The sequence below is a fragment of the Dipodomys merriami genome, unplaced genomic scaffold (assembly GCF_024711535.1).
Source record: "Dipodomys merriami isolate MVZ:Mamm:240054 unplaced genomic scaffold, mDipMer1.0.p SCAF_11, whole genome shotgun sequence".
Classification (NCBI taxonomy): Eukaryota; Metazoa; Chordata; class Mammalia; order Rodentia; family Heteromyidae; genus Dipodomys; species Dipodomys merriami.
Genome location: NW_027202382.1, coordinates 14,674,995 through 14,692,145, shown reverse-complemented (window position 1 = coordinate 14,692,145; position 17,151 = coordinate 14,674,995). Strand labels below are relative to the sequence as shown.

Below are 17,151 nucleotides of genomic sequence, written 5' to 3'. Positions count from 1 at the left end.
TGAAATGAAATGATCATGAAATGAAGTATTCTTGATGAAATGTATAAATGTAAATGTGTGGGAGAAAAGCTGAGAATCTATACTGAGTGTAACTTGGACCATCATACTGCCTCACTTTCATTACCACCACAAGTCAAAGCACCAAAATTCTTCTTGTTAGCTTTTATCAGCAGAAGAGAACTTTGTTCTCAATACCCACCTGAGGGCCTGTCGCTCTGGATAATAGAGGTCATAACTCTGCATAGAATCACTGCAAGAGTCCCGGGAACTGCCCTGAAGCAGTAGCTGCTGTGGCAATCGAACTGGCATATGAAACTGATGAACAGAAGCATTGGGCTGGGAAGTTGTATGGTAAGGAGGTGGAATGCTATTGCTGGTCTCACTGCGATAGTCACTGTCTCGGTCATCGACGGCACTATCAGGATCTTCAAAGGCTGTGGAATAAGCACAGTGAATCCAAGCACTCCAGCTTTATTTAGTTTTCAACAACTCTATCTGCTTGCAGAGTTGTGGGTAGCCACAACCTAGAGTTTGAGAACAAAAGCAGGTAGAGCTGCAGAGGAGCCCAATGACCTTAAAGCCAGTTATAGAATTGCCTTGATCAATAACCTGAGTCTACTTGGTTTCATTTTAGTACTGATTCTTAGAGCAGCTCCAAGTTGCATTTTCCTTAAGGCAAAATTCTTTGGGATCTGCTTCTCTAGCTATCATAACCCTAATTAAAATTTGCTTTTAAATCTGGTTCTCTACTATTATAAAAAAGGAGGAAGTAGATAGAGGAGGAAAATATAAGGCTTATTTTAGAGCTGGTCTAGTGTTTGCAGATGTTAAGCTACAAGGACATCAGAAACTGGTCCTAGAAACCATGAAGGTCATAGCCAATGCTTAAAAGTCAAACCAGAGCTGGATACCAGTAGATAATTTATAATCCTAGCTTCTCAGGAGGCTAACAGGATATCTACAGGATTGAAGATTGAACCCAGCCCAGGCAGAAAAGTCTTTGAAACTTCATCACTAAAAAGTTAGGCTGGACATAGAACCTAAATGGTAGAGCACTAGTTGTGAGAAAAAAAAGCTGAGTGAACACAAAGCCCTGAGGTCAAGTCCAATATCAGAAGATACATATATATATATATATATATATATATATATATATATATATATATAATAGAGAGAGACAGAGACAGAGACAGAGAAACAGAAAGAGAAAGAGAGAGAGAGGAGGGGGAGAGGGAGAGAGAGAGATCAAGCCAAACTGTACTCTAAATGCAGCAAAGAACATTGCTTCAATGTCAGGTTTTCCTAATCTTTCCCATCAAGCACCTATACCCTGGGCCCAAAATTTCAATCCTAAGCATCAACTTACAGAAGAAAACATATACACTTCCATTTAGTCAAGTTTAATAGCTGTAAATAAAAATTTACTGAATTACTTCTGCTTCTCAGACCAGCACCTGACAACCTAGTTTTTTTTCTTGATGCTAGCAAAAATGACCAACATTACAAATCAGACTCTACTTGAACAGGGAACTCAATCTAATAGTGTGTGTAAACTATTTTATAGAGAAATCATATCTGACACCATACCCATATGTGTATGAGTAACAAGGTCACACATGTCCATTCTTGCCAAGTTCCTTTTTGGCTTACAGTGAGGAAAAGAAGGATTTGCCATCCCAAATGAGAAACACTTTTAGCAGATGATGGACTCCTCATATTAATAATTTTAGGAGATACTCTTGGTAGCAGTGTGGGCAACAGAAGCCTCCTGGAGGCTGTAGGATTAGACTTGTGTAATCATTCAGATGGGCGATAAGAACAGAATAAGGACAACAATTCAAAGAGCATTGATAATGGAGACAAATGGATAATGACACCTTGGCTTTTATGTTTACAAACTAGTTCATAATAATTCCTCTAAAACAGAGAACACAATGTGCATTTTATAAGCAAGGAAGAATATTAGACCACTGGATGCCAGTTAATGTCTGTGGGTTGGGATTAGCTAAGGCATAGGAATAAGATCATCTTTTAAGTCTTTCTTCTTTGAGTTTATAACAACAAAGGGAGGCCACAGATCAAGGTAAAAAGGAGATCTTGTGGGATTTTCCTATTGATTTTATAGCAGGATGAGAATATTTTTTTAAAAGGAGAGAAATATAATCAAAACTCCAGGAAGAAAAAAATCAGCACAAAAAAGAAGCCAACCGGTGGGGGGGAAGGATGGGAAGGGATGGGAAGGAGAAACAAACAATGCTTGATAAGAAATGTACTCATTATCTTGCCCATGTAATTGTAACCCCTCTGTACAGTATTTTACAATAAAAAAAAAAAAGAAGAAGACAACCTTCATACGGCCAGGACCAATTGTTAATACTTGCCAGTTACAGCAAACAGTCAGCCAGGTGCCTGTGGTTCATGCCTGTAATCTCCGCTACTCAGAAGGTAAGATCTCTGAGACTGTAGTTTAAGACTAGCTTGAGAAGAAAAGTCCTTGAGACTCTGTCTTCAAAAAAACAACAAACGAGAAAAATGCAGGGCTGGAGGCATGGCTCAAGTGGTGGAGCGCCAGACAAGCAAGAAAATGTGAGGTCCTGACTTTAAGCTTCAGTACTATGAAAGAAAGGGGGGGGGAGAGGGAATGAGAGAGGGAGGGAAAGAGAAAGAGAAAAGGGAAAAAGAAACTATGCATTCATAAAGTGATCTGTTGAATGGCAATTCCTTTGTACATCTACTTAAAGAAAACAAAAATATATTTTAAAAAAAGAAAGAAGAAACTAGGAAGCTAGTCCTTTGACTAGGGCAAGTATAGGAAAGAGTGTAAACAAAGTCATAAAATAGGAATGGAAAGCATTCTGTTTACAAAGCATTCTGTTGCCACATTAGGGAAAAGACTTTGGGGGTATGTTTATAGCCCTTGATATACTCCTTATTCTGAAGCACAGAAAGAAAGGATCAAGAGACAAAAGCAATAAGACACTCATACTTAACTCTTACTGAATCTATAGAAGAAGTCAGACTATTAACAAACATACATTAGGGGACAGAGACAACAAAAGAGACAAAATAAAAAGACTCACCAGGACAAATTTTAGCTCATAAATCAGAGCATCCAGATTGAGTCTCCAAAGAGATCACAATTATAGACCATTCTCTTGGCTATGACACTGAGAAAGTAGCTCAGTCAGAGCTAAGAGCCCATAATCCAAAGCCAGAAACTACTTGGATAGGCCATTATTTTCTCACAGCATTTGATCTATTAGTCCTAAACAGAGCTCTGCCTTTTATCATCATCTTCTTCTTCTTCATTTTCATCCTCATCATTTTGTTTAATTAGGAGAGGAATACTCCACACCCTTCCTAAAGTCTACCAACATTTCTGTACAGAAGAAATCAAGGACAAATACTAAGAAGGGATCCATGGAAAGAAGAGGTTGGGAGAAGAAAGAATATAAAAATCAGAAAGAAAATAAGTGAGGTGAAATAAAGGAGAGAAAAAGTTGAGAGGGGGAAAGGTACGGAAAGTCAAAGGCCAGCTTTTTCCTTCTCCAAACCACTCTCAGTTTTCCTAGAAAGTAAAACTCCTAGCACTACTAAAAGTAATTAGGAACTAAAGAGAAAACTAAGGAAAATGTGTTAACACTGGAGCTTGATTAAAGAATTGTTTTAGGGTATCACTATCTTTTACTGTCCCTACAATCTATACTATAACACCATGCCAGGTATATACAGGTTTTAAACTCATGGCTTTATAGAAAAAGAAATTAGCTGAGTACAGGTTTGGTTATTCAGTTTATAGAGAGATTAATGAGCTAGTTTAAAGGGAGAAGTTGAAAAGCCCCTGGCAAAGTCTATTTGCAAGACAGAAAATTTCAAGACTGTGAACATTTATTCATTTCAATAGTGAATGTCTATACACACAAGGCTACACAACATGAGCTATTCAGACCATAAGTCAGTCTAATAGGAGAACAAAAATATAATCATAAATATTTGAATTGTTATACAAGGATACAAGGAACTTACTGCCTAAGAATATCGTAAATCAGGCCCTATATGAGTTGAAAGGAATAAGTTCACTTCTTCACAGGGCAGGAAGGGAAAGCTTTTTAGAGGAGATGACTTGAAAGAAGTATGAGTTTTCAACAGGTAAAGATTGAAGGGGAGGGAATTATTCTTTCTTATACTCGCACTTGTACTTGCACTTGCACACACACACACACACACACACACACACACACACACACACACACACACACACACACACACACACACACACACACACACACACACACACACACACACACACACACACACACACAGAGTCATCAAGAATCTAGCCTGAAAGGATATATCACTCCACTATAGGTAATTCTCTCTTGAGATTTAAGTGGGAAAGGAGAGGAGAGGGGCATGGAGTTATACATGCTTGTACACATGAACATCCAGCTTCACAGCCTAGACTCTAGAGGGAGTACATGAAAGTGTATCATGAAGAAAATTATAAGGAATTGAAATTCTTACGTACTTTGCTGCTCTCCCCAGCCCAAATAGGTCCAGTGACCTAAGAAAACCACAAAGAAGAAGCAAAAGAAGTGTGACAGAGACAATTTGCAAAAATGTTAAAGTTATTTCCCAATTCACCAATCATTACATACATTACCTTACTTGAGCTTGTCTTACTTACATTCCTCAACTTTATACAATATAGTATCTGCTTTCTATCAAACATGAGACAAATTTACAAATATTCTTGCTCTTATTCACTATAGAACAAAGGAAAAAAACTTTTTAAAAAAAAAACTTCTGTTAGGGAAATGAACCCTAAGATATGTATTCAAATGTTTTTTTCTTTCATGCCACTGTTTCTAACACATTTATAAGATTATTTCTTTGTTGCTTTGTATGTCCCTCCCCCATGGTATAGTATAATCCCTGCTTTCACTGTATTTGATGTTGGTATAATTTGTGGAGGGGAAAGGAAAAACAAATTGTTTAAATAGGGATACTGGTGGACCCATTGCAACAATGAGACATACAAGTCGTTATGTCGAAAACGAACTTTACAACTTTGGTGTGGGGGGGAGGGTTGGGGGGGCGGGGGGAGGATGGGATGGGAAAGGGAAACAAAGGAGAAGGCTACAATGCTTGATAAGAAATGTACTCATTGCCGGGCGCTGGTGGCTCACGCCTGTAATCCTAGCTACTCAGGAGGCTGAGATCTGAGGATCGCGGTTCAAAGCCAGCCCGGGCAGGAAAGACTCCTATCTCCAATAAAACCACCAGAAAACCGGAAGTGGCGCTGTAGTTCAAGTGGTAGAGCGCTCGCCTTGAGCTGAAGAGCTGAGGGACAGCGCCCAGGCCCAGAGTTCAAGCCCCACGGCCGACCAAAAAAAAAAAAGAAATGTACTCATTGAACAAGTTTACACTCCACTTTGTAAAGTAGTATGGAGGTTCCTCAAAAGACTCCACATAGAGCTCCCCTATGACCCAGCAGTCCCACTTTTGGGCATTTACCCAAAAGTTTACAAACAAGACCACACTAAAGCTACCAGCACAACTATGTTTATTGCAGCATTATTTACCATAGCTAAGATCTGGAACCAACCCAGATGCCCCTCAGTAGATGAATGGATCAAGAAAATGTGGTATATATACACAATGGAATTCTATGCCTCCATCAGAAAGAATGAAATTGCCCCATTTGTTAGGAAATGGAAAGACTTGGAAAAAATTATATTAAGTAAAGTAAGCCAAACCCAAAGAAACATAGGTCCCATGATTTCCCTTATTTGCAATATCTAGTATATGTATGAGTCAAGCAGAAAAGGTCAGATAGGTCAGATAAGGTGATGTTAGGAAAATGAACCCTAAGATATGTATTTTAAATGTTTTTTTTCTTTCATGCATTTGTTTCTAATGCAATTATAAGATTATTTCTTTGTTGCTTTGTATGTCCCTCCCCCACAGTATAACCCCTGCTTTCACTGTATTTGATGTCGGTATAATTTGTGGAGGGGAAGGGGAAAAACAAGTCGTTTAAATAAGGATACAGGTGGACCTGTTGCAACAATGAGAAGTCAAGTTGTCATGACGAAAACGAACTTTACAACTTGGGGGGGGGGGGAGGATTGGGGGGGGAGGGAGGATGGGAAGGGATGGGAAGGGTAAACAAAGGAGGAGGCTACAATGCTTGATAAGAAATGTACTCACTATCTTGCCCATGTAATTGTAACCCCTCTGTACAGTATTTTCACAATAAAAAAAAGAAAGAAATGTACTCATTATCTTGTTCATGTAATTGTAACCCCTCTGTACAGTATTTTCACACACACAAAAAAAAACTTCTTAATCTACTGTTTTAAACCTCTTTCTGGCTAAGGTCTTTCTTGGGAGGATCATTCGTTGGCTCTAACCAAATGTGAGCCTGCTATTGTATATCTGAGACAACTCTGATACCATGGTAAGGAGTGACCACCTATCTGAGAGTGAATCCAGTTTTGCTGCTCTCTATTAAAAGATAAAAGATACAAAATGGCCATGTCTCTCTTTTAAATGTATCACTTATTTTCTACTATGTAATAAAATATTCTTTTATTGGATACCCATTTTTTCAGAATTATACTATTTTATAAAATAAAATCAATTAAAACGCAGAAACTCTGAAGAATAAAAGGGAGAACATTTTCCATACAGTTTTAAAGGCAAAAAAAAAGTTAAATTTAAATGTTTTCCCATACTCAAACTGAATTTGAGGCAACTCACTGAGAAAGAAATTACTAAACATAGCAGTTAATTCTAGGAAATGCAATAATTTAGCTTCATCATTAAGAACATGGGTTTAAAAGCCAAAATTCAATCTTCTGGCTCTGACGATTTTTAGCAATCTGATGTTGAGAACGTCATTATAGATATTTCCCCATCTGTACTATAAGAATAATAGCATGAATTTTGTTGCATGATTATGAAGATTAGATGAGAAGATACATGTATAGTATCAGGGCTTCGCACAAATCCTTGAACAGTGCATGTAAAGTACTTCCCTCTGTTGCTAAGATGATTCACAGAAATCAGATCAGCAGCTAGCATTTGTTGTTTTGTCATATAGCCATGTCTTTGCTTGCCTTATAGATTTCTAACAAAAAGACTGCAGAAAGGAAACAATTCCTAGGCCTCCACATTCTGACTAAGATCCTAAGATTTGCTAAGGGACTTCAATAGCTGGTCCACAAAGGTATGGGTTACTTTGAAAGTTTTCAGTAACACTCAAAATTCCAGAAGCATCAGATGATGCCAAACCAAGCAGTTGCATTACCTCACCTAATCCCTATCCTGAGCACGTAGGACTACTAAGCACTCATGGGCTGTGTAACTTAGCTGTGTACACTGACAATCACTTTTCTTCCCAAGTACTCACTTCTTCCTACCACCTATGCCATTTTTTTTTCACTCTTCAGCAAGAGTATATTGCTTTAGTGAGCTGTTTAATTTTTTAATAATTTGATTTAACTTTCTAGCCATGGAGTGGGGGAATATTTTTATGGGCTATAGTACAGTTGCCATGGAAACTGCTAGAGGGTAATTGCCCTGTTTCCTTTTAAAAGAAAATGGAAAAAATAATCACATAGAATCTCAGAATATGTCTTTCAACCTAGATTGCTGCAGGCAAGTGACAATGTTCTTTCTCAGCATAATTCTGAGCCCAAAGGAGATTGTCCCTATAGGACACTTCCTCATTCTTGAGCACTCTACAGCACTGAGTAACCGTTCCTTCTACAAAAAAGGTTCATAATAAATACATACAGTATTAACAAACTGAGTAATCTAATCTTATCTAATGACTATATCATTAGTCCATGAAAGAGCTATCATGCTCTCTAACAAGCTAGTTCCCTTCATCTTGGTATCACTGTAAGAAATAGCATCAGTTTAATTAAACATGCTTCCTTCCTATTCCCAAAAATGTATGGAAACATCTCACTAGCTAATAGTGAGCTAAGGTTAGTTAGGTTTTGCTGAGCCCAGATAATGAGAAAGAGAAAAAAGAAATAAAATTACACATGAAAAGACATATTCAGTGAACCAAAAAACACTTCTGGCAGGCTGGGAATAGGGCTTAGTGGTAGAGTGCTTGCCTAGCATGCATAAAGCCCTGGGTTCAATTAGTGGTAGTGTGCTAGCCTTGAGCAAAAGAAGCTCAAGGACAGTGTCCAAGCCCTGAAGTCAAGCCCCAGGACTGGCCACAAACAAACAAACAAACAAACAAAAAACACTTCTGGCATATCTGAATGAGAGGTTGTGGAGCTATGGAAGAGCCTAATCTCAAGGGACCATAAGTAAAGTTTAGAAATTACATAACATTAGTAATTTGGAATTATCTGGAGCTTTTAAGATAGAAGAGACAGAATCAAATCTGGCCATGTCAGAAAGAGAACAGTGGAATAGCAGGGCCAGTGGTTGTTAGTATTAAGGCCAGTGGTTGTTAGTGGTAAGGAAGCTGCTGTACATGTATGTAAATAGCCTGAATAATTTGTGGCATAAAAGTTAGAGAACAGTGGACAGATTCATAAGCTATTTTGGAGGTTAAACTCGAGATTTTGGTAAGTGACTTGTGCTTAGATTTTTAGCTTGAATTACTAGATGAATATGAAATCAATTGCTGAGAAAAACAAAAAATGGGGATACCTGGGCAGAGTAGCACATTCCTGTAACCCCCATAATCACAAAGCTGAAGAGGATTGTGAGTTCCAGGCCAACCTGGATCCTTGTATCAAAACACAAGCAAATGAACAATAATAAAACAAAACAAAGATTATATGGAGGAAGGGTGCACAGTAGGAGTAGGGAAGACTAACAAGAGGTAATAGATGGTCATAGTTTCTTTGCACATGTGAAAGTAGAACAGTGAAACCTGTTTAAATTATTTCAAGAAGGAAGCCAGGTGCTGGTGGCTCATGCCTATAATCCTAGCTACTCAGGAGGCTTAAATCTGAGGATCTAGTTTCAAAGTCAGCCCCAGCATAAAAGTTCATGAGACTCTTATTTCCAATTAACCACCAAAACCCAGAATTAGAGGTATAGCTCAAGGGGTAGAGAGCCAGCCTTGAGTGTAAAAGCTACAAGACAGCTCCCAGACCCTAAGTTCAAGCCCTACCCCCAGTACCAGTACAAAAAAGAAAAGTTTTAAGAATAAGGAGAATTGGGGCTGGGAAGGTGGCTCAGTGGTAGAGCGCTTGCCTTGCATGCATGAGGCCCTGGGTTCAATTCCCCAGAACCACATAAAGAAACATAAGCCGGAAGTGGCGTGGTGACTCAAGTGGTAGAGCGCTAGCCTTGAGCTGAAGAGCTGAGGAACAGCGCCCAGGCCCAGAGTTCAGGCCCCACGACCGGACCCAAAAAGAAAAAGAATACAACAAGAATAAGGAGAATTGAGGGAAATGTCAGAAGAAAATACGGTGATTAATGTCACAATGAAGTCCCCCCCACCTTGTAAACTAACATATGCTAATAAAAGGGGTAAAAAAAATAACACATTGAAAACCAAGAGGAAGAGGACTTCAACAATAACTACAAACACAAAATGTTAGTGAGCTATGAAACAACTAGAACTCTCATACACTGCTGGCAAGAATTCAAAGTCATAAAACATTCTACAAAATAACACTGGCATTTCCATTTCATTTTGTTTTCTTGTTTTTGCTGGCAGAGCCTCATTCCTGTTTGGTTTTCTCATAGGTGGCACTCTACAACTTGAGCCACATCTCTTGCCCAGCTTTTTGTCGGCTATTTTTGAAATTGAGGCTTATATAGGCTTATATGGAGCTTCCATAGCCATGTCTGGTTAGAACCTTAATCTCTGGGTCTAAGGCTCCTGAGTAACCAGGATTGCAAGCATGAGTACTGGCACTAGCAGTTGTGGCATTTCTTATAAAGTTTTACATACACCATACAAACCAGAAATACTCCTCCTACTACCCAAAAGAAGCAAAAATATATTCATACAAAAATCTAGATAATGTTGAAAGTTTTCAAATTTTTGTTGACAGTTTTCAAATTCACTAAAAACTGGAAACAGCCAGACACCGGTGGCTCATGCCTATAAGCCTAGCTATTCAGGTAGTTGAGATCTGAAGATCGCAGTTCTAAGCCAGCCTGGGCAGAAAAATACCCATGAGATTCTTTTTCTTTTTTTTTTTTTTTTTTTGGGGGGGGGTCTGGTCATGGGGCCTGAACTCTGGGCCTAGGCACTGTCCCTCAGCTCTTCAGCTCAAGGCTTAGCGCTCTACCACTTGAGCCACAGCGCCACTTCCAACTTTTTTTTCTGCTTATGTGGTGCTGAGTAATTGAACCCAGGGTCTCATGCATGCAAGGCAAGCGCTCTACTACTGAGCCACCTTCCCAGAGCCCCATGAGATTCTTCAATTATCCACTCAAAAACTAGAAGCAGAGCTGTGGCTCAAAGTGTTAGAACACTAACCTTGAGCAAAAGAGTTAGGGAGGGCTGGGAATGTGGTTTAGTGGTAGAGTGCTTGCCTAGTATTCATGAAGCCCTGGGTTTGATTCCACAGTACCACATTAACCTAAAAGGCCAGAAGTGGAGCTGTGGTTCAAGTGGTAGAGTGCTAGCCATGAGCAAGAGAAGCTCAGGGACAGCGCCTAGTCCCTGAGTTCAAGTCCCAGACTGGCAAAAAAAAAAAAAAAAAATTCAGGGACAGCACCCAGGCCCTGACCAGTCCTACAAATAACAAAAAAAAAATTTTTTTTTAATCTGGAAACATAAATGTCCCTCAACTGATAAATGTTAAACTGTGGCACATTCAATGAATACTAATAAAAAATAAAGAGAGACAAATATGATATACATAGTTGTATCTTAAATGCATTATAAGTAAAAGAAGCCAGATACAAAAAGCTACAACTATGTGATTCCATTTACATGATATTGTGAAAAAGACAATACTATCAAAACAGAGAACAGATTAGTAGTTGCTATGAATTTAGAATGGGAAAGTTTTACTACAAAAAAGTATAATAAATTTCTAGGTATATAGAACTGTTCTGTATCTTGACTATAGTTTAAACTATATGTTTGGCCAGGCACTGGTGGCTTATACTTGTAATCCTAGCTACTCAGGAGGCTGAGATCTGAGAATTGCAGTACAAAGCAAGCCTGGCCAGAAAAGATTATTAGACTTGTATCTCTAATTAACCACAGAAAAAAGAGCCCAAAGTGAAGCTGTCACTAAAGCACCAGTCTTTATCAAAAAAGCTAACAGTGTCCATCCAGGCTCTGAGATCAAGCCCAGTACACGTGTACATACACGCATGCACACATGAGTGCGCGCGCACACACACACACACACATACACACATACTCACATACACACAATCTGTATGTTTGTCAAAACACTAAAATGGGGGATTTTACTATATATAAATTAATTTTAGGGACTGGGAAGGTGGCTCAGTGGTAGAACGCTTGCCTTGCATGCATGAGGCCCTGGGTTCGATTCCTCAGCACCACATAAGCAAAAAGGAAAAAGCCGGAAGTGGCGCTGTGGCTCAAGTGGTGGAGTGCTAGCCTTGAGCTAAAGAGCTGAGGGACAGAGCCCAGGCCCAGAGTTCAGGCTCCAAGACCGGACCCAAAATAAAAATAAAAATAAAAATAAATAAATAAATAAATTTTAACAAATCTTTCTTTAAAAGGCAGAAGATGAAAAGTTCATGAAGACGTCTTCCTAGAAGTTACATAGGGAAAAAGAATGAAGCGTTACTAGCCAAGCATAGTGGCATATGTCTTTGCTCTCATCCTTTAGGAAGGAGGCTAAGGTAGGAAGCCGCACAATTTCAGCTACATAGTGAGACCTGCCTCCAAAAAAAAAAGTTATTACAGACCACAGCAAAGCTTTAAAAAGGGAGTAGTCAGCAAGTATTAAGTGCTACAACAAATAAACTAAATCTGTAAAAGGTCTACTGGGTTTAGAAAGCAGAAGTCACTAAAACAATAATGAGAGAAATTTCGGTACATGAAAACGAGTCTACTCTTCAGAAACATGTAATGGAAGGAAACATCAAGAGATCCCACAATTTATGGAGTAAAATGTGATCAAAGTAGAAAGTACAAATTTGTTACAGGATGTCAAAAAGGAAACAACCAGGGAAAGACAATGGCCAAATGTGTTACAAAAAAAAAAAAAATTAAGTGCCTAAGAGCTTATTAGAAAGCCAGACACATTGTCAAACATCCTCAAATTGGGATTCACACTAATGATTGGCAAAATTACAATTTTAATGAGCATGTTAATGTTTCTCACCTCCCTATGCCTCAAATCTCTTCTGTTCAAAATTATCCTTTAGCTTAGTGGCACCTTACTGAGAGACAGGCAGTCTAGGAAGTTAGCAGCCTGTAAGAACAGAAAAACCAAACTATTTTTGCTACTCTCATACTCATTCCAACACTACAGCCAAAATGTGAAATTTGTTATACACACACACACACACACACACACACACACACACACACACACACACACACACACACACACACACACACACACACACAAACACAAACACCTCAAAAAAATGTCCAATGGAGATTTCAATTGTGATAGAATCTACCTGGAGATAGGATCAGACCCCACAAGTAAAGAAGAAATCAGTTCCACAATATCTCTCCCCACTTAAAGTATCCATCACAAGTGGTACTTATGATCAATCAATTATAAGTTGGGATTCTCATGATCCTTTCCTTGATCATTCACTAGGATGACTGAGAAATTACAAAGAGGATTCACTAATTACAAAGAGGATTAAGTACTATGGCTTGCCTGCAATATCAGCTACTCAGGTGGCAGAGATCATTGTTCTAGGTCAATCTAGGCCAAAAGTTAGTAAGACTCCATCTCAGCTAATAAGCTAAATATGGCTTGGCTTAATCTCAGTCAATAAATAAACCAGCATGCTTGCCTGTGACACCAGCCACACAGAATGCAGTAGGTAGAATGATGGCCTGATGCTTGCCCTGGGCAAAAAAATGGGACACCCTACCTTAAAAATAACTAAAAGTAAAAAAAGACTGGGGACATGGCTCAAAGTGGCAGAGCATTTGCCTAGCAAGTGCAAGGTCCTGAGCTCAAATCCCAGTACTACTTGATCTTAGGTTCAGGAGCTTCGCTTGCTGTCCAAGAACATGGATGTATTTGCCAACCAGAGGTTCTTCATATCCCGTAGCTCAAGGATTTTTACAGAGCTCCACCATATAGGTATATCTGACCATTAACTCAATCTCCAGCCCATCTACCTTTTCTGAAGGATAGTGGGGGCTAACATTTCTGAGCTTCTAGTCATGACTTTGTCTTGCTGACAAAGACCCCACCCTGCAGCCTACCAAGAGGACTCCTTAGACTAAACGCCTTCCTAATGCCCAGAAAATTTCAAGGTATTAGAATAATAACATATCTAAGATATATATCATACATGAAATATATTGCTATATATTCATTATAAAAAACAATTTCACAATCCTTACTGCTAATGACATATTTATAATTTTATGAGTTCTCTACAGATATGAGAGCATTTCAAATATACATCCAGTCAAAACTACTGAATGAATGACCAACACTCAAAAACCAGAAGTCACAGGATCATTACTAAAATTCCCCTGTACTTGATTTCTCTTTTTTTGTTTGTCAACAATATTAATTTCACTGAGGTCTCCTTCATATTTTGCATTCCTCATAGGGCTCACTGCCTTTATGAAGAAACTTATTACCTCATGTCTGAATTATTAAAGAGTTTGGCTGGACTTAAGAACTTCTCATTGCTATCCCACTAAACTAACTCAGCAGGTAGCAACCAAAAAATGTTCCAAATTTGACTTCTAATCACATCATTACCCTTTCCATAAGTTACAACAGTTCACTCAAAGAGTATTTATTTTCCTGCTTTCCAAACTAAATAAATATCAAATCTTACTAGTAACCATCCCCCAAAACAAAGCCTTATAGGCAAGTATCATCACAATTCCATCTTTGCCATGCTCAGATGGAGAGAGAAGTATTGTCTTTTTCATCCTATCCTCCACCCTCTGAAACTGTAACATCCTTTGCTTACTAGCTATGTTACCTTAAACTGGTATCCTTCTGTTTTTTTTATCTGTAAGTGATGATTACTACTACTTGCCTCTTGGATTGCAGAAATGTTGAAAATCTTGTAGGTAGCATTTAACTACTATGTGCTAGACACAGTAATTAGATAGTAACTAATAAATGTTCTCTTTCTTCCTCTATATAATTGGTACCCTCCATAAATTCCACTTAAACAATTCTTGGAGTTTCTTTTCTGTCTTTTTCTTTTTCACTACTGGGGCTTCAACTCAGGGCTTCATTCTTGGTAGGCCAAGTGCTCTACCACTTGAACCATATCCTTAAGTCCCTTTTCTTTGTTTTTTAGATAGTCTTGTGCTTTTTACCTGGATCTTGTTCTTCTTGTCTTCACCTACTCAGTAACAGGTATTACAAGCATGTACCACCATATCAAGTTCATTTTTTTTCTCTTTTAACAGCACACAATAACTTTAACACAGTCTCTATTAACAATCAAAAGCCATCTAGCTATTTCTTTTTTTTGGGGGGGGGGACGGTTTCTGGTCGTGGGGCCTTGAACTCTGGGCCTGGGCGCTGTCCCTCAGCTCTTCAGCTCAGGGCTAGTGCTCTACCACTTGAGCCACAGCGCCACTTCCAGCTTTTTCCTTTTTGCTTATGTGGTGCTGAGGAATCGAACCCAGGGCCTCAGGCATGCAAGGCAAGTACTCTACCACTGAGCCACCTTCCCAGCCCCTGGCTATTTCTTTAGAAGTTATACATACACCTACATAAGAAAATTGAAAATATATGATTGAGATATTCATATTATCATAATAACTGAGACACAACCTGAATACCTGTCAACACACTAAGGGCTAAAAAGTTAGGTAAATCCATATAATGGAAAACTATCAGCAGTTTTAAAAAACACTAATCATTGCTATGTTCAACAAAACAAAAGAATCTCAAAAACTCTTATACTGAGTAAAAAACAAGACAAAAGGAATACATCTGATATGATTCCACTTATATAAAATTCTAGGAAAAACCATGATGACAGAAAGCCCATGAGGAATTACCTGGAGATGGGATGGGAAGAGTAGTAAATGATAAGGAACATGTGACTCAAGTGGTAGAGTGCTAACCTTGAGCTGAAGAGCTGAGGGACAGTGCCCAGGCCCAGAGTTCAGGCCCCATGACCAACAAATTAATTAATTAATTAATTACAGAACTGCTTGGGAACATACTTTTTTTTGCTGTTACCTACTTTAAATAAATTAAGCAACTCATTGACTTTCATTCCAATAATTCTTGAATTTACATTCGGAAAAACACAGCACTAGAATTTCCTATTCAAAAGAGGCCACAGTCTCTCATAGAAGCACAATACTATTGTGTTGACAGAGGAAGATGCAGCTAGACCCACTATTCTAGAGTTTAAAGGCCACTCCAATGTGATTATATATTAAGTAGGAAAATTCCAGAAGTTCCAGGACCCAATTCAAAAGGAATCCTCAGTCTTAGACGGTAAACCCTCTGTGTTTATCCCATCTCCCAGGCTGACTTACTAGACTACAGCATACAGGTATATTCTGCATAATTTACCTTGTTTCTAGTTGGAAATGTAAAAAATCAGAAATAGTCACATTAAAAAGGTCTATAATTATTATACAATACACCCCCTTAAAACTGTTTCATCACCAATTAAAAGTCCATATTCTATGGCTTTTAAAATATCAGAATACTTGAGTCCTAGGCTCCAAGTGAAGTCATTTATCCAGGCAATTGTAGAACTCACTTATAGTTTGCTGAATTGTAGAAATTTCCTGACAGCTCAGAAAGGACATAAAATCAAGTATTAAAAATTATACCCTTTGGGCTGGGAAGGCGGCTCAGTGGTAGAGTGCTTGCCTTGCATGCATGAGGCCCTGGGTTCGATTCCTCAGCACCACATAAACAGAAAAAGCCCGAAGTGTCGCTGTGGCTCAAGTGGTAGAGCGCTCGCCTTGAGATGAAGTGCTGAGGGACAGCGCCCAGGCCCAGAGTTCAGGTCCACGACCGGCAAAAAAAAAAAAATTATACCCTTCTCTTTTTCCAGACAGTTGATTAAATAAATTCTCTCTTTTTTTTTTTTTTTTTTGGTCAGTCCTGGACACTGTCCCTCAGCTCTTTAGTTCAAGGCTAGTGCTCTACAACTAGCCATAGCACCACTTCCACTTTTTTCTGCTTATGTGGTGCTAAGGAATCAAACCCAGGGCCTCATACATGCAAGGCAAGCACTCTACCACTGAGCCACCTTCCCAGCCCAGGGCTGGGAAGTAGTAAAGAAGCTATAATTAAGAAAAGCACTTTAGGGGCTGGGAAGGTGGCTCAGTAGTAGATTGCTTGCATAATATCCATGAAGCCCTAGGTTCCATTCTTCAGTACCACATAAATAGAAAAAGCGGGAAGTGGCACTATGTGTCAAGTGGTAGAATGCTAGCCTTCAGCAAAAACTGAGGGACAGTGTCCAGGCCCTGATTTCAAGCTCCAGGACAAAAAAGAAAAAGAAAAAGAGAAGCACTTTGAACCTAACACAGAGAAATGACAAGTATTTACCAGCCTTACCCATGAACATAGATATGAAAATCTGAGGTGAATTATAAGCAAGTTGATCTTAGTATTAATAGTAAGAGTAATTTAACATAATCAAGTAGGGAATATTAAAGGAAAGCAAAGATGATTTATTAATATAAATTAATATATTCATCATATTAATAAGTCAAAGAAAAATGCTCATGAACAACTGGATAAGTGCTAAGTCATTCTGAAGTGTTCAATATCTACTCTTTTTATATTTATTTAATTTTATTTTGGTAGGTCTGGGGTTTTAATTCATGGCCTTATACTTGGTAGGCAAACATTGTACCATATGATCCACACAACCAGCCCTTTTTGCTTTAGCTATATTTTCAGGTAAGGTCTTGATTTTTTTTCCTCTAGGCTGGCCTGGACTATGATCCTCCTACATGCCTCCCACCATAGCTGAGATTACAGCTGTGAATTACCATGCCCAGCCTTTTTT

The 17,151-nt window shown here is 38.7% G+C and overlaps 1 protein-coding gene across 5 annotated transcripts in view; it reads right to left on the bottom strand.

The window, feature by feature from the left end:
- Nucleotides 1–17,151, bottom strand: part of Unc13b (unc-13 homolog B) — a 174,449-nt gene that overhangs the window by 91,293 nt on the left and 66,005 nt on the right. For 2 of the 5 annotated variants that reach the window (XM_070009369.1, XM_070009371.1), the window contains exons 8-9: nt 4,529–4,564; nt 200–434 (exon numbers count right to left, since the gene is read on the bottom strand). In XM_070009369.1, coding sequence (XP_069865470.1) covers nt 200–434; nt 4,529–4,564 — 271 coding nt within the window. Of the gene's footprint in view, nt 1–195; nt 435–4,528; nt 4,565–17,151 lie in introns of all 5 variants that reach the window. The other 3 variants (XM_070009370.1, XM_070009372.1, XM_070009367.1) reach the window with 2 other exon arrangements.